The sequence below is a fragment of the Ptychodera flava genome, chromosome 9 (assembly GCF_041260155.1).
Source record: "Ptychodera flava strain L36383 chromosome 9, AS_Pfla_20210202, whole genome shotgun sequence".
Taxonomy (NCBI): Eukaryota; Metazoa; Hemichordata; class Enteropneusta; family Ptychoderidae; genus Ptychodera; species Ptychodera flava.
Window position 1 is genome coordinate 18725778 of NC_091936.1, and position 22075 is coordinate 18747852.

The 22075-nt window shown below is 36.0% G+C and overlaps 1 protein-coding gene across 2 annotated transcripts; it reads right to left on the reverse strand.

Annotated features, from left to right (window-relative positions):
* Window positions 1-8004: 8004 nt before the first annotated feature.
* LOC139140240 (avidin-like) lies at window positions 8005-21843 on the reverse strand. Of its 2 annotated transcripts, none has more exons than XM_070709341.1 (5): window positions 21432-21843; window positions 17938-18005; window positions 17043-17162; window positions 15656-15857; window positions 8005-10568 (listed from the first exon to the last, which is right to left on the reverse strand). In XM_070709341.1, the coding sequence occupies exons 1-5, from the start codon at window positions 21440-21442 to the stop codon at window positions 10532-10534; spliced, it is 438 nt and encodes a 145-aa protein (XP_070565442.1). In that variant the 5' UTR covers window positions 21443-21843; the 3' UTR covers window positions 8005-10531. The 2 variants fall into 2 exon arrangements, with proteins under 2 accessions (XP_070565442.1, XP_070565443.1); XM_070709342.1 differs by having other exon boundaries at window positions 17938-18002; window positions 21432-21576.
* Between the last annotated feature and the right edge of the window lie 232 nt (window positions 21844-22075).

Here is a 22075-nt window from a genome sequence, read left to right on the forward strand (position 1 = left end):
AAAAAAAAAAAGAAAACAATTCTAGTCTTAAATCTTGTTCTGCTTTCTGTGATGGAGACCAAAAATAAGTGTATAATTGCTTAGCATTTTAATTTTCTCCCCTATAATGTACGTGTGTAATGATATTGAATAGTTCGGTAGGAAATCTACAAAATATAAAGCGTAATTGACATGAGCCTGTAAGTTAAATGTGACCTTCTATTTGTTTCAAACATTTTCTGCATGGGGTAACTTGCAGGGTACGTGTGTATTCATTTCAGAAACTGAATTAGATACAGGGTTGTGGAGTAAAGCTTACATTAAAATTCTGTTTTAGTGATTTTCTTTTAATGGGAAGTACTCGCCTGTTATGTTAAAAGGGATCTTTTGTCGCAGTAGTTGTCTTAGGCAAAGGCAAAATGGGCTATTAATATTCCTAAAAACTAGCCAAACTGTCATGTACTCTCAACAATGAAATGCCAGTAGCATATATTTTGCATGCATGTAGAAAATAAGGCATATCTGAATCTTTTCACCCTGATGCCAAATCTGCATGTCCAACTTAAGTAATGCTTAAAAATGGGACAAAATAAACTTATAGCTTATATGGGTGTGATATCAGACAACGAAGACTTCAGTCTGTTTTGTGTATACACTGCCATACAAACTATACAATTACCAGCATTATTTGCTTCAGGTATTTTGTTCGGGAAATCACTTGCAAGATGCTATTTTACAAAACTGTTTCTTTTGTTTTATCACAGTCTTTTGTATCATATCTTTTAACAATCTTGTTTTTAGATAATCAGATTCCAATCAAAGCCAATTTCATTAAACCAAATCAAAGTTTTCATTCAGTAAATTATACCAATTTCTTTACTTTCCACCAGTAGCTCAATGTTAGGGGAGTTCTTAACATTTTAAATATTTTATGATGGAAATTTCAAGGACCGATGTAATATTATTTCCTGATTTACTAATCATATCATTCATTGAAGCTTTAAGTCACAGATTTCTGTGTATGATGATATTTGGGTGTGGTGCAATCAGACTTGGTATGAGTTCATCAAATGTTGTAAAAATTATCTTTTCAGTCAAATGATAACGTTTGAGTTAAAGTATCAAATGTATAATGCTATGAAACATACATTGACACTGCCATCATGTAGTGTTTGTTGAAGAGCTGTAATTCTGTTCCTAAATTCTTTGTCACCATAGTTTGATTAAGGTAGAATGCGCCTTTGGGACAGATATTCAGACTCTCAAACTTTCACAATATTCATTTGGCCATTTTTTTTCTCTAGTCCAAAAATATGCATTGTGCCCCAAATTTTTATGCTTGATTTTCAAAGAGAATAGTTGAACTTTCACTTGAGGAAAGTTTGAGCAAAAGTTTTTTCTTTCATTTTCGAGGCGCAAACTACCTTAATTACTTATGTCCTTAATTACTTAATTACCCTGAGCTCAGCATTGGACCTCTGTCACTACTATAACGTCTCTTACAATTGTTCAACCTTTCTTAATTAATGGCATGCCTTTATGTTCTTATAGTAACACTAAGGCTCTTTTAATCCAAACGGCATGAAAACACTGATCAGAATAGCAGTCCAATCAATATTTTTAGATACAGTGTTTTTAGTTGGGATTTTTTTAGGCGCGATGTATCACTTGGAATGATCCAAGGGCTAAGTACACGATATATTCACCGGTTTTATGTACAATATATATGTGTTGCCATGGTGATCATTTACTTGGTAACGACATGTTGATTTGTAGAACTCATTGTATCTAAAACAACATGACTGGCGTCAATTTCATTTCTGCTTTAGATCAGTGTTGCCATGCCATTTGGATGAAAAGGGTTGTACCATTTCTGTTCAGAAACTGGCACATGGCGATGTTCCAACATTAATATTTTATTGGTTAGTGTTCCAACATTAATATTTTATTGTTTAATGTTCCAAAATTAATATTTTATTGGTTAATGTATTGACTGACAATCCTCTCTGTATCAAATGTACAGGTATCAAATTGCTGAGTGTGCAGGTAAAGAATGCAAGTATTGAGACATTTGTCTGACAAGGCATTGCTGTTCAATTCCTGCACATGTATCTTATAGTTTATCTTTGCAGACACCCCCCCCCCCTCCTTGCAGTGCAGAATCAGAGAATTTGGATAACCTGGGTTCCAAGAATTTGCAACATTTCTGTATATACAAAAAGCTGTAATATTCATGCATTGAAATGACTTTTAGCATTCCCATGTCCATTGTTTTCAATATGAAACCCTTGTACCACTGAGAAATAAGGCAACATGGATTGAGTACAACTGCTTTAACCTTTTCACATTGATTTGCACATATTTACGACATTACACGATCCCATCTTGATTCCAGAAATTTGTTCAATATATAATGTATAGTCAACCTTGTGTCCAGATAATGCCAGTTCATCTAATAAATTCGTGTATACTTGCAGTCTGTATTTAAGGATTTTGTCTGTGATGTAATTCTTGGATCTGAACCAGAGTAGGATTCTGAGCTTGACCGTAATGCCAACACAAACTGCAGAGATAAGATAGAATGTCCTGTTACGATGCAAATACTGAAATAAAATAGTTACCGTGGTAATTATGCAAACAAACTAAAGTTCAGACAAGTAACGCCCATGATGTCGTTATAGATGGATTTTCTGGTGACTGTGACCTTTGACCCTTCCTATGCCACAGGCGCTCCTTAGCTGGGTAGTCTGCTAAGTAGATCGATTTTCGGATCGATCTATTGATCCCGTAGTCGATATGCCCGCCACTGCAACCTAAATACTCAGGTTGCAGTGGCGGGCATATCGACTACGGGATCAATAGATCGATCCGAAAATCGATCTACTTAGCAGACTACCCAGCTAAGGAGCGCCTGTGTCCTATGCCAAGTAAATGATGAAACATGGTTTCTGCTGTTTGCGCTAAGGTCAGGCTCTGAGAATCTCTCAGAATGAACTGTTTTGCTGTTTAGCAATTACTTCTAACGGAGTCACGACACTATGTATGTGGTTCAATTCTACCATTTTCTCGAACACTTTGTAAATTAGACATTGTATAGAAATTGTTTTACAGAGAACATCAGTGTAAATAGTATTTATTTGTAGTATTTAAGGGTAGGAAACAAAAAGGTCAATCATTTTTGTTTTGATGGAACAGTTTTCATGTAATATTTCATGTTTAGGGTCGCCACAGTACCTTGATTTGACTTTGATCAGCTGTTCATTGCATTCTTGTGTTGTATTGTGGGTCTACAGTGCAATATCAGGTAATAAACACCTAAGCAAACCAAAACTGCCGGATTAAGTATTATGTCTATTTTTTCTTACATTGGTTTGCATTGAATTGTTGGCAATACAGGAACTAGACATACTGTCTAAATTAAGTAATTGCCAACACTGTCAGGCATAATTATCATCTAGTGGTAATATCAGTCAATAACAAAGAAATCAATTCTGAGAAAGTTGAAATATTGTCTGGTAGGAAGTGACTCTTAGTCAAAACAACTCCATTTAGTGTTGGTTTTTGCAGATCTGGTGGTGTTGTTTTGAATACGTCTGACATCCTTCCATAAAACGTTTCAACTTTCGCAAAGTTGATTTCTTTATGGTCAACTGATATAACAACTAAACGATAGCTACACTTGGCAGTGTTGGAAACAACTCAATTTAGTAAGTCTTAGACATTGTGAACTAAGAAGTCTACAAAAAACACTCGTCATGTGCATGATTGCACAAAGAAAACCTGTCTACGAGATTGCATTTTATACTACATGTTGGCCACTTGCCCGACCAACCATAATTGAAAATTCAGTTTTTAGCTACTATAGACTATAGTCAGTAGAAGCTATTGGGATGGGTATCCGCCCGTCGTCAGTCTGTATGTATGTGTGTCTGTTTGTGAGGATGTCCGTCCACTCAAATATTTTCAGAACTACAGTACTTACAGACGTGATATTTGTTGTGTAGATGCAAAATAAGGTTATGATAAACAATCTGTTTTTCGTTTTTTGATATTATTGAAAACATGCAAATTAACTCAAAAAAGCCGTTTTTGGTAAAAATCATCTTCATAACTGTTGGTCACACAGACAGCATTAATATTTGGGTCACAGGTCTCAAGGGATGACCTAACTTAGATTTATTCAAATTGTGATGAAATATGCCAATTGTTATTTTTAAGGCAATTACCATCATTTTTGGTCAAAAAATCGTTAAAAATCTTAACAACTGCTGGTCATACAGCTTTGATATTTGGGATATATGTCCCTAGGTATGACCATTTCAGATTTGTTCACATTGTGTAGAAATATGCAAATTTGTATTCTTAAGGCAATTTTTGTCATTTTGGTCAATTTTTTACAAAACCATTTGTCTTATAGCTTTGATATTTGGTATACAGCTTCATAGGGATGATCTAAATGTGATATATTCAAATTATGATGAAATCTAAAATTTTGTATTTTGGGGGAAATTTTTGCCATTTTTGGTTAAAAATTTGTTTATCAAAAATATGTGTCTGTTAGCTTTGATATTTGGTATACATGTTCCTACAGATGAAGTTAATGTGATATATTGAAATTGTGATGAAATTTTCAATTTTGTATTTTAGGTCAATTTTTGATCAAAAAGTTTCTCATCTGATAGCTTTGATAATTGGTATTCAGGTTGGGAGGGTTGATCTGAATGTGATATATTGACATCATGAGGAAATCTTCAGATTTGTATTTTTGCACCTAATTTTGCCATTTTTGGTCAGGCCATCCTGAGATGAGCTATCAAAAATATCCACCTTCTTCATCAACACGTTTTACAAATAATTATTCTCTACATAACACAGTGGAGCTGTATAGGCTGTTAGGTCGCTTGTTTCTTCAAAACCACTGGTCAGACAGCTTTGATATTTGGTATACAGGTCCCTTAGGATAACCTCAGTGAGATAATTTCATACAGTCAGGAAATACTTGATTTTGTATCCATGACTACAGTAGTTTCAGGGACATTGGCCCTATGTTTTTAGCTCACATTTTGTATATGTATATATATACCGAAAATAGCTTATATGATATGGTACGTCAGTGGCGTCTGTATGTGTGTATGTGTGTATGTACGTATGTATGTATGTCTGTATGTATGTATGTATGTATGTATGTATGTATGTGCAGATGTATGTTCGCCTACATCAAAATCTCAAAAGCCGCAGCATCTACCATCTTAGTATTTGGTGTATAGGTGCACCCAGGGGCGGAAATGTGACTTTATTCAAATGAACATGTCAGTGTAAAATATTGAGGGTAAAAAGAGAAAATCCAGGAAATCGCTAAAACTCTGTAACCACAGGCCAGATTTGATTGAAATTTGGTATGTGACTTTAGTTGGATTTACGAAAATTGTGGTGAAAATTTGATGGTTGTATTTTCGGGGCAATTTTCCCCATTTTTAGTCAAAAAATCAATCATTTTCTCCCAAAGTTCTTGTAAGCTTGCTTTGAAACTAATAGTCTTGATCGTAAGGTTGTCTTCTGTTGGATTTCTTAAAATTGTGGTGAAATTTTCATATTTGTAATTTTGGGACAATTTTCCCCATTTTTGGTCAAAAAATCAATCATTTTCTCCCAAAGTTCTTGTAAGCTTGCTTTGAAACTTAATAGTCTTGATTGTAAGGTTGTCTTCTGTTGGATTTCTTAAAATTATGGTGAAATTTTCATATCTGTAATTTTGGGACAATTTTTCTCATTTTTGGTCAAAAAATAATTTTCTCAGAATTAAATATTCAGATTGCTTTGAAACCTGGTATGCATGTACCTAGAGGCAACCTGAGTTGATTATCTTAAAATTGTGGTGGAATTTTCATACTTGTTGTTTTGGGGCAATTTTTCCCAATTTTGGTCAAAAAATCATTTTCTCCGAAATCGCTCATCCGATTGCTTTGAAATTTGGCACGCATGTTCCCCTTGGTAATCATACCTAAGTATACTCACTCTAGCCTGCCACATCGAATCCAATTTGAGCCAAGTGTCATTGACGCTTCTTTTTTGTCTTTCAGATCAACTCTTTAATTTGTGTAAGAATGCTGGAAATACTTGATTATGTTTTGATTTACATTCAGAATTAGGGAATTGGGCAAATTTTGAAATTTTCTTTTTTATTTTTTGCAGACCCGAAATTTTTCTAGGGCTCACTATGACAAATATATGAGAAAAAACGGTTACCCTAAAGATTACTGAGAGATGGCGGCTGGGGGGGGGGCAAGTGTCATCTTGCGTTGTGCGTCAGGTCGGCAATACCCATCGCTGCCACGGTCGACTGTGAAAGGATCGTGCTTCTGTTAACTTTTTCTCACCTGTGATTGACGAACCAACGATCGGCTTCAGTCTTTTTTGGTGTGTTATTTCTCTTCTCCACAGTTGTGGGATTGATTCCAGCGGACTAACAGACATGACCTATTATGCCGGAATTACGTAGAGTCCGGAATTTACAGGTTACCCTTATTAACTTTCAGTTGATTTGATGGAATTAAATCGTAGTAAGATAATCTAATCATTTTAAACCAGTCAACATAAACCAAAATCCAATCGTGCAACCAATTTTTGTGGTATTATATCTCTGTCATAACACCTCTATGTTTATCCATAGTCTTAGATATTTTGGAAATAAAACACTTTCTGTAGTTTAATCACCTTTGTACCGAATGCTGTTAGTATTGCTCATTATATTTCTCAAGGGTCTAAACTTCAACTCTTGAATGAAATACAACCGTAGGAATCTGCCAAGAAAACCAAGTGGAAGCATAATGTGGAGTGGTAAAAGTGAAGCTTGTCTCTATTTATGGTCACCATGTCTCGATGAATGCATTGCGTAAAATTTCGTATTCGACGTCCTCCGATGCAAAAGAAAGGCATGATCAGTTTCGGACCCCGACATTTCAGCTCTCTGCCTGGTACACACGTTAGGATACCACATCGTTGCTCTGAAAGTATAGTGCGATCAACAAGCTACAGTAAATGTTGCTTCCAGGCAAGGAATGAAAGGAGCTTTAAATTGAGAAATATGAGCGATTAGTTTTGGAATAATAATGGTAGAAAAAATTTTAATCAATGTCAGTTTTATTTAGAAAGGGAATGTCGTCAAATTGAGATGTCATTGGTATTCATAATCGTGGCCATTCACCCATTACCTCTATGAGAAGAAATTTTTTCTTGTCATGAAAAGTAAATGATCATGCCTCACTCTCTCTTCTCGAGGCCCCACTTCTACCTTATGCCTTCAGAATGAATCAACACAAGATATGGTAAGGCAAAATGTTGGCATTCTTTTGAATTTTCACAATAAAATCTATCCCCGAGATACTTTGTCTCACAAAAGAAACAATAAGCTTGCAACTCATGATAACTTTTGCTCTTTGAGTATATCGTTAGATTGCAACATTAACTGATTACGCGTCTTGCGCAATCTGTTAAAATGCTGCTGAGAGCGGCATGTCATCAGAACTTTGATTCAGATACCACCACAAGAAAAGTTCACTTCATATTTTTATATTATACGGCATCTATGTGTTACACAGTGTGGAGATATAGTAAAGCCACTAAGGATATAAAAGTAGTACGCGCCTGGGGAACAGATATTCGTACTGTCAAATTTTTACACATCTTTTATGATCTACCACTTTTGGGGGTTCATTTTAAAGCTCATGGTGCAAGAAAACGTGTCACCGTCTTATTTTTTCGAAAATCAAAAATGTTATTTTTCGCAACGGAGTTAACACAGGGATGGCGGCTACTTTTAATTTCTAATATATGGAAATCTTGGGTATTTTATTTCCCCAGTACCAAAATTTGCAAGGTGACCCCCCCCCCCCACACACACACAATTTTTATTCTTGATTTCGAAAGACAATGGTTGGAAGATTTCTTGAGGAAAGTGAGAGCAAAAGTTTAAGTATTTCATTTCGAGGCACTTACTACCTTAAAGACTTCTGGACACAATGTAGGTTTACCTTTCCCTTGTTTTATTTCCTAATAATATTCGAAAATTACAAACACCAGTAAGTATGAATTATACCATAAATTTCTCAGTCCCATGCGCTCTAAAGTATTAAAATAAGGTCGTACCTCTCATGCGATTGTCACGATATAATGGTATGACGTATTATATTACAGCTTTGTCAATACCAGTGAATTGTATGACGATATACCCTCAGATTATTATTGATAGTGTATCCTATTATCCATCATTGTGTCCCTAGATGTTTCTACATTTACAAATTCACTGGCATTGCCAAAACTATAGAATAATAGCAATAATGTACCCTCCCTCCCCCGGCCCATAGGAAACTCAAGCGAACTTTGCACTCTGTCATGTGCTCGGCTTCACCTCGTACATGCCGTGCAAAGTTTGCCCATTGTGGGCCGGGAGGGGGTACATTATTACTTAATTTTATATAACATTGTCAGAGAAACACCCATGTCGTGATGGAATCCCAAATGTTGTTTTAATTGAGCGATGGACTTTCTCAAGTTTGAGCATGTGGGACGGCAAAGTAAAGTTCCCTTTATTGCTGACAGCAAGTTTTGTCAGCATTCCATATATTGAAGTCTCTTTCAACCACCTTGCATGGTAGGTACTTGTTTTTGGCCGGGCAGATGAAAGTTAAACTAGCGATTTTTTGGTTAACCGAGATCGATGCGGAGGTATATTTTTATATTGTAACAGAAAAATGATAATTTTCAGGACAGGTAATGTTATCCAAAAAATTACTATTTGCCACAGCTACCTGCCAAGATGGCTAGTTCTTATATTTTCCACAAATTTCTAACCCTGCTGATACAAAGGGAAATGTAAATTACAATACTTACATTCAATACAAAGAAAGAAAACAGAGACTTTCTGTGCTATTTTCCCATCATGCAGGTTTTCTCTTTCCATGACATGGGGTATGTGAAGTATCGTGCACTTAAACTTTTTTTCAAAGAATATAATCAAAGATGACATGAAAACCTCCTATACTAAAGACAGGGCATCTAAAGTTCAGCATGGAGGCAATAGTTTGCTCGAAGTTTGCAGGATGAAGGGGTACATATTACAGATTTCGATTGAGTGTAACATTTCGAGACGATAGGAACAACATTGTTTGGTGTCCATTTCATAACGATAACATTAACATTGGATTGAAGTGCCACTTAAGTAATTAACTAGGCGCTATCAGTGTCTGTGGAAGTAGAAGGGGGTCGTTTATTACACCATTACTTCTAGGAGTAAACTTTCAACTGTCGACAATACAGTACATTCATTCCACTGTGACATTTTACATGTAGTTCAAGGTACTGAAATACGGCAACGTTGAAAGTGAATAAAAATCTAACGACAACATTAACATATTTTATGTTGATCAATAAAGTTGTGAAACATCAAACAAGACAGACAATATGTTGACACAAATGTGCATGACATAATCCAGACATAATGTGTTGATAACCTGGACATGCTGTAATTTCGACTCATTTAAGCATTGTTCAGACAAAACAGGACAAGCGCACCAGTCTGGAAAGACTGCCACTAAAAGATGTCTCACTAATTTGCTAGAAAGACATGACAGAGACTCTGATCTTGGCTGAGACAAAACGCCAACACCGAAACTCAGTGCAAGGGTGTCTGTTAATAATCCTTTACGAGTGAACTTACAGGCATTTAACCACTCCGTAAACACTGCTGATTTTACATTTCAACATCACAAATAGTCAGAACATGAACGCTTTGGTTTTATTTGAATATTTAGAAAATAAAGTATTATGCAGGATTTGACTGTGTTGTCCACTGATGAGTTGGTGAATGGTCTTCCTGTCTAGCATGAGTAAAACTTAGGGTAAAATACGACCCCTGTTATCAAGATTAAATTTACACAAAACGACGTTGTTCGTATCTTCCTGAAATGTTACACTCAATCGAAATCTGTAGTATTTTGGTTGAAAACCTAAATTTTGGTGTCAATGATTAACATTAAGTCAAAAACTTGACACTACTTTATGAAATTTAATATCTCATTTGAAACAAGTGTATTTTGTAGAAAAAACGACAATTTTGTTTTGCATTATCTATTCTTATTCCTAAATAGCAGGGTTGAGAGACTGATATTCAAAGAAGTGATTAAAATCATGATAAACCAAATCGAAATGGCTCGACCCAACCACAGTGGAGTTAAATTTTCTTGTTTGAAATATCGAACACTGGAGAAAGATGCCAGGAAATTAGGTAATTTGCACAAATTTGCATAAATTTACTTTCTCCTCACCCACTTACTACTGCTTGTCATGCTAAATGGAGGACCTAACAAATGTTTTAGCTTTAGGTTACATGTAACGAATTCATGAAAGTTGAATGAACCTTTGCATACAGGTCATTTTGAGCAAAATACGCTTTAGATAAATTCAACGTAACATTTCCATTATATTTCTAAATTTCTACCAGTCCTACAATATGCCTATAAGTTTTCAACTTTTCGACATTGCTGAATCTTATTGATCAAGTAGTCACGCGGTGGAAAATGTCTTGACCGATTCTGGAAAAAAAATAAAGTATTAGGATTAATAAAGCCTCTTTGGTAGTAAATATCATCATATTGATATTTCTTGTTAATTTTTATTCTAACGCATGGTCATGGTTTAAATTGATTTTGATGAATGATGAATGGCATTTCAATAAAGGTATCCTCTTTAGTACAGTGAAAGCTCAACGGTGGAATAGGCATAAGTGCATGTATGGTAACTTCACAGTCTGAGCTTGCATGCAGCTTATTTGAAATATCACGTATTTGTCTTTAACCTATTAACCTATTAACATCACACTGCGCTGTGAGGTAAAGCTTATTTTTTCAATCCGGAAGTCTGACATCGAAATATAACCACGCTCATCACAAATTGCCTTTTCAAGATGCGATCCGGTTTACCTTGTGAAACATTGCAGTGTATGAGGTGGAGTAAATAGTCAAAGACGATTTAGCAACATTACGAGAAAGCATCCAATTGCAATATAATATTTATCTATTTATTTATTTATTTACTTATTTATTTATTTATTTATTTATTTATTTATTTCGAACTCCAACACAGATATGATACAGTTAAAAACCATATACATTCGCACCTACAGGAGGACTTTAGTAAAATAACAAATTACATGATGTTACAGGACAAGAAGGCTAGTTAAAACAAATGACATGCACAACGAGGACAAACTAGTAAAACATCAAAAACAAACGCTTTTAGCTTTTCTTTTAAAACACGAAGCAGAAATATTAAAAATTGGCAGACATTGATAATTGAAATTGATATTCAAAACGAAGAATAGGCACAATGAAAATTTCAGAATATAACGACCGGATAAAAGTAGCAACCTGTTATAACTAAAAAAATTAAATCTCTTTTCCCTTTAGCTCCTCTTTTTTTCACGTAAAGTTCTTCTTGTTCTCCTATTTTATATTTTTCTTATTCCCATGTATGGGGTTTGGTTGCCTTAGCCAGACTAAAAATGGTACGCCGGGCAAATTTGGATTCCACGATCGGACAACAAAAGTCACGCAAAATGGCATATCAATTTCCTTCTCGTGACGAGTACTTCATCGGCCTGCATCAGATGCTGGTTTCGGGCCAAAAATCGCTCATCACGCCAAGCATGTGTCCGGTCAAGGATATCCCAATACTTCCGACAGAGTCGGAGTCAGATAGACGCGTTGTCATCGCCAAACTAATGATGCTATAGTCAGAATGAATGACAAATCAAGAAATGTTCAATACCCTGGCACAGAGGTGTGAAGCGGTATGGTATCCGTGTATAGTTTCCCATGGAGTGTAGTTTGTACCTCCGTGAGTCTACTAATAAACCAAATGTTTATTCGACTATGGAGCTAAAAATGTATGATTTGACCACGGTCCCTCCACAAAAGTGATTTGACCAATCTTCTGTTTCGTTCTGCCGTCACTCCGAGCGTACGTATCCACGTGAGCAAGTGCCATCTTATCGATAACCGACGCGATGCAGTTCCGGTGCATATCGATCAAAGTTCATTCCGTCTGAGAAATTTACGAGATTTCCTGTCCAAGTTTTCGAAATGCATCTGATTTTTGTACTTTTTTGTTCCAATGCAAACGAAGTCTCACAACACAAATTGGCAAATAATGTAATACACGATGATCTGGACTTGTTTTCTGACTTCCGACCGCCATCTTGGCCTCATAAAAGTTTTACGTTGGCTGGTTGAGTATGTCGGGATCACGGTTCAATCTTCAGAAAATACTATTTTATATTATTTCTACACCGATGTTTCCAAATTTAATAAAACATTAGTTCTAAGAATTTGAGAGATTCGAACGATGCAGATCGTGCTTTTTTGCGTACCAGTATATTGACTTGTAATTTTGTGGATCGAGGCATGGACAGTAGAGGGGGAAGATGGTCGAGGACACTGTCCGCATCCGGCGCCAAGCGACACTGCTTGAATCGGTGAAATCTGTAACTCGAACGCACCAAGTATGGTAAAAATACCTCATGCCAAATGTACGCACTCCGACATGCTCATCGACGTTCAACGTGAATTTATGTTTGTAATTCTACCAATATAGCGGCATTTGACGCAAAACAATGAAAACGATACTATGTTGACAGAGTGGAGTACCCACTAATGCGCGAACCTGGGATTGAGAACGGCGGCTTTAAGAATGTGTGTTGACAGAGTGGCTGCACAACTGTTCGAGATTATGACAGAATACAGTAGAATTTTTCATAGCTGCAATCTCCCTAGCTGCAATAATCGTTGCGTTGGTAGGCTGGGCCGTGCGGCTTGGGCTTCTGTCGCGCGCACGGCAGAAGCCCAAGTCGCACGGCCCAGCCTACCAAGGCTACGATTATTGCAGCTACCATTTCCCATACAAGTGGGGTTTTCTGAACAATCTGTGTGGGTACACGATTCATATTTCGCAGGACTTCAGGCCAGAGTCAGGGACCACAAAAATGTTTGGAGTTCGGTTGTCTGAGCCAGATTTAAAATTGTGTGTTGACAGAGTGTCCACACAACTTTTCGAGATTATGACAGAATACGGTAGTATTTTTGATAGTTGCCACCTCCCATACAAATGAAGTTTTCTGAATGGTCTGTGAAGGTACGCGATTTATATTTTGCAGGGCTTCATGCCAGAGTACGGGGATCACAGCAATATACGGAGTTTGGTTGTCTGAGCCAGATTAAAAATGGTGCGCGATTTTTAATATGTGTGTTGACAGAGTGGCTGCACAACTGTTCGAGAAATGAAAGAATACGGGGCGATTAATTGTTTACTTGACAAATGACATCCGTATTCCTATGAAATGTGCAACGTCAAGTGTTTTGGTAAACCCCTCTTTCACAACTTACAATATGTTTGACTCGGATCTACGATAATACACGAAAAAGTTATGTGAATGGCGCAGCAAATGAGTTTATAGCCAGATAGAGTTCAACACACTATGGCGCGCGTAACCATGGACGCATGTGGAGGTTGCCAGGAAAAACAAGATTTACTAAAGGCGCGCTGGCCGCTGATTGGCTAAATGATAGAAAAAAAAGTATAATGGTATAGCGTTGCCAATTTTCGAAATGACCCGGACTGCTTATGATCATTTTAGTGTAATCCATTTTGGTTATTGGTACATCATTAATTTGTTCCTTATCCTCAATACACGTTTTGTTTCATGATACAGCGTAAAATCCTGTTAGAAAACTCATCGTTTATGACACAGCTGCTGTCAGTTGAGAATATCGAATTTAAAGTAATTAAATAATTTTTTACGAATTTGGTTTGGACATAATATAATTATGGAACAACAACTTTAAAATCGAATCATACATTGTCGACAAACTAAACAGTCAGTCTCTACAGCATTGTGCAATATACACGCTTTAAATGAAGGCGGTTAAGGACGTTTAAATCTACAGGGTATGATAATTGTCACCCCTAGCATTTGTGGCCCTATTTCACCGCATCATGAAACCAGATATGAACTAAAATGCTCACGTGTATCATTATATATTACAGTTGTGTGTAAATTTAAACTTTTGCCACATATTTGCAATTACAACTTCATGGAAACTGTTATGATCAACATCATGAACAATATTCACCACAGATTAATTCTTAAGGTCATTAGTATACAAATATGTAATTAGCTGAAATAAAAATATGAAATTTCTTTGACTGCTGTCATTTTCTCACCACTTTATATAGCAAATGTGATTGCCTTTGGTCAAATTCTTCAAGCTATATATGCCAAACATGTGAAAGCTCATTAGATATGCAAATTATAAATTAGCTGATATGAAAATGTAAATGACTTTCAATATTGTTTCAATATTGTTTTAACATGGTATCATCATGATTCGCCAACTTTGAGCAAGTAAATCCGAGTATAAGCTTATATCCCTAGTAAGGAAAGTTCATTAAATATGCATATTAGAAATTGTCTGAAGTAAAAATGCCTAATGACCTTGAATAATGTTGTATGGAAGTATCTTCAATGTACATTGCAAGTTTCGTAAACTTTGGTCTAGTCAATCAAGATATATATCCTTAACTAGGAAAGTTCATTAAATATGCAAATTAGGAATCTGCTGAATTAAAAATGCTTAATGACTTTCAATAATTTTGTATCATTATATCTTTAATGTACATAGCAAGTTTAGTCAATTTTGTTGGAGTCAATCGAAATATATATCCCTAATTAAAGTTCATTAAATATGCAAATTAGGTATTGGCTGAAGTAAAAACGCTTAACGGTTTTCAATAATGTTATATCATAGTATCTTCAATGTACATAGCAAGTTTCGTCAACTTTTTGGTCAAGTCAATGCAGGTACATATCTCCAATAAGGAAAGTTCATTAAATATGCAAATTAGGAATTGGTCGAAGTAAAAATGTTCACACCTTTCTATAATGTTGTATCATAGTATCTTCAATACACACAGCAAGTTTCATAAACTTTGGTCAAGTCAATCAAGATATATATCTTTAACTAGGAAAAATCATTAAATATGAAAATTAGGAATTGGCCGAAGTAAAACTGCTTAATGACTTTCAATAATGTTGTATCATAGTACCTTTAATGTACATATCAAGTGTCGTTAATTTTGATCCAGACAATTCAGATATATATCCCTAATTAGGAAAGTTCATTAAATATGCAAATTAGCGATTATCTTTCATGTCACTCATTTATAGCTTTTTACGGCTGATATATCCTGTGTGATCAACATCTGTAGCAAATCTCATCAAATTGTGTGCAGTCGTTCTCAACGTATATCAGGGTTTTTTTCTGAAATCATTAATTATACAAATGAGCAAAAAGTATGCAAGCCACACCCACCAAAAACTAATCAGTTCTTGAGTAGAAGAGCTTATAACCAAAATGGCCTGCTAAAGAAAATATGAGATCATATCAAGAAGAAAAGCGAAATGCATAATTATATACTCTATGGCACATTTCTCTATTTAATGCCAAGTTTGAATTAAATCCATCGGGGCATATTTAGCTTTAAATCAAGGCGCAGTGAGAGATTATGCAATGTTACTAAGACAACAAACACTTCACATAAATAAAAAATTAAGAACGCATCTTACCGATTTGACCCCCAGTAATCCTCTGGGTTGCCAGTGGATGAAGATAGAATCCACATTGTCATAATAGTCGGTTTATCATCACAAAAGTACTCCCCTGCCCATGTAGTAAGGGAAGTGCCGTCATTCCAAGAGACAATAAATCCAAGTGTGTTACTCTTACTGTTTGGATCTGAAAATCCAGACAAAGGCGATGGCTCCTTGCCTTTGTGAGAGGACGTGAAAACAAGAAAAATCGAAGAATCAATCCAAGAATTTATACAAGGGATTATTTTCAACCACTTTGTCAATCATTCGTTCTACAAATCGATATGTATATATACATATGTACACACACACACACACACACACACACACACACACACACACACAAATAATATATATATATATATATATATATATATATATATATATGTGTGTGTGTGTGTGTGTGTGTGTGTGTGTGTGTGTGTGTGTGTGGGTGGGTTTTTTTTTAATATGTTTACAAAATCTTAATGTTATGTGCCACGTTTAGGCAGGTAAATGTCTAGTCCTTATATTTTAGAATTTACAGCATGTGTGGTACATTTCGCGGCCATTCAATGTTTTAAGAAATATGAATCCTTTTAATTAAAGTTGAGGTAATCGGGGGCATGTGATCCGTAACACTTTGAGGAATGTGCGATTCTATAAGATTCGGTCATTGCTATTGACCGACTAATCAGTACAAAAATCGGAGTATCCTTTGAAAATGACGAATACTATTGAGCATAAATGCCAAAAAACTTGACCACAGGCAATATTATTATGAAGTATCCAAACTGTTTCTGATGTTGTCGTAACTCTCATCTCCTAAACGTTTTATGAAACGGGCATTTGGCCACAACGTACGCATTATAGCAATGCCATATCACGATATCAACTGATCGTGCCAAAAATACCCATATTCACTGAAATTTGCCACTTTCACCGGTCCAAGCTTCTTTCCACATCTCCGCCGCCATATCATCTGCCTCGGTTGACGAGATGAACGCACGGGACTTTGTTACTTTCACGACTAGAAGCATGACAGTGAATCAGTCGACATTGGGTAGAATTTGTTGGCCGACTTGAAGGAAAACCGCCGAATATATGGCATCCATTGTATTTGTTAGCCATGAAAATAAGTATTCCTTATATCATGTCTAATCGTTTTGATCATAGAGGGAGGGGCCCGACGGAACTGCCCCTGTGCGCCTTTCTTGTTGTACAAACATGTATTTCATGCACAATATCAAAATCGGCACGTCAACATAACTACAAAATTTTAAATTTACGGTTTACTTTATATCAAACACGTTTGAAATTTCACATTTGTAGTTAATGTTCACACGACTGTGTAATTTCTGCTAAGAATAAATAAGGGTGTTACCTGGCGTTCCTACTGAGGACCAATACTCTCCACTTAATTTACCATCGCAGTTGTGGTTTAGAGTCACGTTTGACCCGAGTTCGTTTTGCCATGTTCCGCTGAGACAACTTTGTGATGGCGCTAAAATAGAGGGTGTGAAAAAATATGTTTGGCATTGAGAAAATATTTCCCTCAAATATTTGGGAAGCTGTGCAAAGTTATTACAGTCAAAAATTGTTTCTCTGAAGTAGAACCGATTTTCAAACTACTATCTGTGATTGAAGCAGGTATTCGACTCAAACTTCTCATATGTGGAACGGCCCTCCTCAAGCAGTGTTGGTTCAGCGTAAAATTAAAGTAAGTGTATTGTATAATTCAAGTCTTCACTCCTATTTCCTCATGTCTTAGCACTTTACATGACGCGACTAGACAATTGAAAATGCTAAAATTCGAAACTCTAAGATCAGGTGTCCTTTTGCGAGAAGGTCTGTCTGACACATTTAATATTAAGGTAGCATGCGCCTTGAAAATGAAAGACTTAAACTTTTGTTTAAACTTTCCAAAATGAAACTTTCAACCACTCTCTCACCAAACCAAAGATAAAAATCTGGGATCACCGTGCAAATAGTGGTACTAGAAAAACAGATTACCTAAAATTTGCCGATATTTGAAATTCAAAATGGTCGCCATCTCTGTATTAACTCTACGGGAAACAATACAATTTTCGATTTACTAAAAAAACTAAGATGGCAAAAATATTTCTTCCAGGGTATTTCAAAATAGCTCCTACGAGTAAAGTTTCAGAGTCCGAATTTTTGTCCCTCAGGCGCATTCTACCTTAACTTAAAAGACTGACTTTATAGTGGTTAAGGTAAACAGTGTGGACAATAGACAGTAAATAACAATGTAAACTTACGCTTTGCCATAGAATTACCAGCAAAGGTCACAATGAAGCACAGAACAATCAACCGCTTAAAGATACTGCTGTGGATGACAAACACAGTCACGTGTCATTGATCTTGCAAATATTTAATCTCTCTTTTTTGTGTGCATGTCGATCAAGTGATGCCAAAGTTTATAAGATACGTGTACATTCTAATAAAAATACTTATAAAACTATTCCTTTGTAAGAAGAAGCGAGAAAAAATTAAAATTATGAACCTTAATTTTTTTACTTTTTAAAATTTTATTTAAGCCATGATCCAATAGGCGAACGCCCAATTATAGGATGAGGTAACCATAACTCACTACCCAATGGGGAATGAGGGTAAACTGACTTGCTGAAGGGCACGGCACCACCGTGTTGGATCTCAAACTTTTGATCATCTGACAGTTAGTCCTTTACTCTGGACTTAACTGGTCTCGAACTCACCATCCTCTGATAGTGTACCCTAACCACTGCCATACGGTGCCTCCTCTTATGTTAAGAATGAGAGGTAAACATATGTTACACAATAAAATCTTTTTATAGAGATCTTTTTATAGAGATTTTAAATTGAATCAGATTAGTTCCTCTCTACTCCTGTTAAAACCCGCTCATGTATTTTGGGTTTCGCTCATTTAATTTTTGCTGAGGATGCACAGTCAAAATTCGATTATTTATTTATTTATTTATTTATGAAGTATTTCCCATTTACATGCACAAATCCGGAAAATAACCCAATAAGAGTGTAATCTTCCACTGGGTCCTCTAAACAATAAAAGCAAAATATAAAAGTTAAACTATAAAAAACTGTAAGGACTAAAAACAATACAAATGTGAGTAGAAGCAACACAAACAGGTTATTTTTCTACATTTGCCACCATAATAGGTTTCAATTGACTTTTAAAAACATTAAGATTAGTGCTACATCTTATAGTGTCTGGTAAATTAATTCCAGTGTTCTGCAGCTAGCATAGCAAACGATCTCTGTCCACTTGTTGTACGGAATTTCGGAAGATTACTTCAATGTCGAAGCTCCACGTATTTGATAATCATGAACATTTCTGAGTAGAACGTTGCTTCTGTGAGATAAGGTGGTGCTAAATTCATGAGACATTTCTATTATAAAATACAGGTAAAGTAAAAAATACGTTGCTTGACAGATAAAACATCAGCCAATTCTAAAAGATGATCAGTTCAGCATCAAGAAGAACTCTAAGCGCTGTCTTCTGTAATTTATACATTCTATCAATATTCTTGGCAGCCGTGTAGTATTACACAGCAATTGTCTCGGCTAATTGTATCAAACCGAAGTACATGTTTCTCTGAGGCGGAGCGGAATGAATTTGTGCAAACGTCGAAGTAGGCCAATTCTCGTACTCAGTGAAACGCAGACATTATCAATGTGGTTATCCCAAGTCACCATACTGTCTCAAGTTACTCCCAAGATATTTTTAAAAAGAAACACAAGAAATTTGATGTTCATTAATCGAGATGTAAAGACTTTTCTCCAATGTTCCAGCATTGTATAGGTTTTGGCGAGAGCCAACTAACATATTACGTTTGTTTTACCTTTGCTGATAACCACGCCATTGTCTTTTACCCAACTGGAAATATGGATAACTTCATTTTGAAGTGAACGATTAACATTGGCGATTGAAGTTCCCAGTGTTAAAAGGATCTGATCGTCAGCATGCATGTCAAGATTTAGATTATGTGAAGAGAATGGTGAGTCATTCATAAAGATTGTGAAGAGAAGAGGATCTAAAATAGATCCTTGTGGAACACCAAAATTTATCTTATCCATATCTGATAGTTTATCCATGTGGCAAACAATTTTGGAGCGATCAAACAGATATGATTCGAACCAATTTATTACCTCTCCATGTAAACCATGATAGATCATTTCTAAATTAAGATATCGTGATCTACAAGATCTAAAGCTTTGGAAATATCCAGGAACACTATACCAGAGACGTGTCCCGCGTCTGTATTTTCTAATAATTCGTCACAAATACGGAGAAGGGCATGCAGTTTGACAAGAATGGTTCTTTCTAACTCCTGAATGCTTGTCGTAAAGAAGGCCTCTATCAGACAAAAATTCATATAACTTATTTTGTGCATGGTTTTCAGTCACTTTTGATATAGCTGGTAAAATGAACACTGGCCTATAATTTGACATCCTCTTTGCACTACCGGTATAGGAGTTACCCGGCACATTTAAAAGTGGATGGAAATACTACACTGTCAATACTAATTTTCAACACATTTATAAGCGACGGGAAAATAATATTAGCACAGTATTAAACGCAATAACTTTGCGTTGATATTATCAGTACCTGTTGATTTAGCATCCAACATTACAACATTTCTGTGACTAAGCCTTGAGACATATGTGGAATACGAAATGAATCTTCATTGACTTTATCTCCAGGATTATTAGCTACAGTCAATATTCTTGTCATTTGAAACGTTTAGGGTTTTTGAAATATTCACAAAATGGAAATTGAAGGCATTAGCTGTAGCAGAAGGGTCTATAATCATAGCACAGTTAACAACTATAGGGATATTTTTATGAATCACCGGTGTCATTATATTATTGTAAACATTCCAAACTACCGTTGGGTTTGAGCCTCTGCTTTAAAGTTCTTGGATAAAATAAGCCTATTTTGTTTTGTTATTAGATGAACAACTTTGTTCCTTTCCAGTTTGCAATCGGCAAGTTTGCTAGCATCACGTTTCGAAAACTTAAGAAGGGTATCGCTTTTGCGCATAGTATTTAATACATATTCGTTCGTTAGAGGAAAAGAATAACAATATATTGCAGCACGGGTGCAGCTACCGATAAGTTAAGCAGACATACCGTTTAAACGTTATTTTATACTTTTTTCTTTCAATCAAGCTTGAACATAAATGACCCAGCAAAACTAAATGAGGGCAACCCAAATTACATGAGCGGGCGTTTGTTACAAAATGCCACATTTATTGTTTTTCACGTTGTCTTTATTTCAATATTTTCGTAAGGCCATCACTTTTCCTGCTTGCATTGAAGCATTTCCTTCGCTCTTAAAAATACTTGTCGTGTCTCGTTAACCCTTTAAAAGATTCAGAATCACATTGTTGGGTCATAAACGTAAAATGTTAACCAAATCCCAAGGGTAAACAAGACGTTTTGACTATACATTTGATACCTTGTTCGGCAATCATTTAGAACACAGTTAGGCCGACAATCATCCCCATCTTTGAGGATTTTAAGAGGCCTTCATTTACCAAGTAAAATGCAGTTTCCTCGCTATCTCAACTCCTAGGCATTCAAACGTGTTGTTCATTGAAGTAGAGTACATTAGTTCCAAAAAAACCTACAGGAACGTCTATCTTTTCCGCAGTCAAACGGTTTAGAACAAGGGATTGAGAATAAAGTCCTGACAACGTAACAAAAGTCGAAAACTGTGATGTTCATTGCATGAAAACTACACCACCGTACTTACCGTGTAAACATTATCCTTTCTACTTTGGAGGCAACTTTCTCAATCGACAGTACTGGTCCGTAGTGCTTGAATCTTCGTGCAAAAAACACCCCTCAAAATGACGAATCTCGACTTGACCGGCCACAGTGGTGAAACCAGGTGAACTGGAATGTTTGTCAGGATGAGCAGAGATTTTATAGTGAGCCTTGAATAGTTCACGCGTTGAATGAAAACTAGTAAATCGTCCATTTTCATTTAAATATACGTGGGCGATGGAAGCAAAAGCATCCTGGGAAATCGAGATAACAATTGCAATCACTATGTGCTCTAAGACTTTTGGTTGTTCCTTACTGGCATATATGATGGTTTCTTTCAGGGTGCGTCAGGTTCAAACGTTCAATGACATTTGTCTTGTTTGTTTGTTTTGACATCTAAAAAGCATCTTTAGCTGCCTTCATTTTATATCCTGTTGCATACGTTACAATGACCGGTATTTAACACTTTCACCGCGGGAGGGCGCATTCTGCGCCAACGGCGAGACTGCGGGAGGCGCGTAAACGCGCCAAGAACGTACGCGTTTATATGCGTTCGATAACTATATATTTAAAGCCTTATCACTTCGCTCAGGGATATAGCCATTGTTAGGATTGGGTCGAAATTCTGGT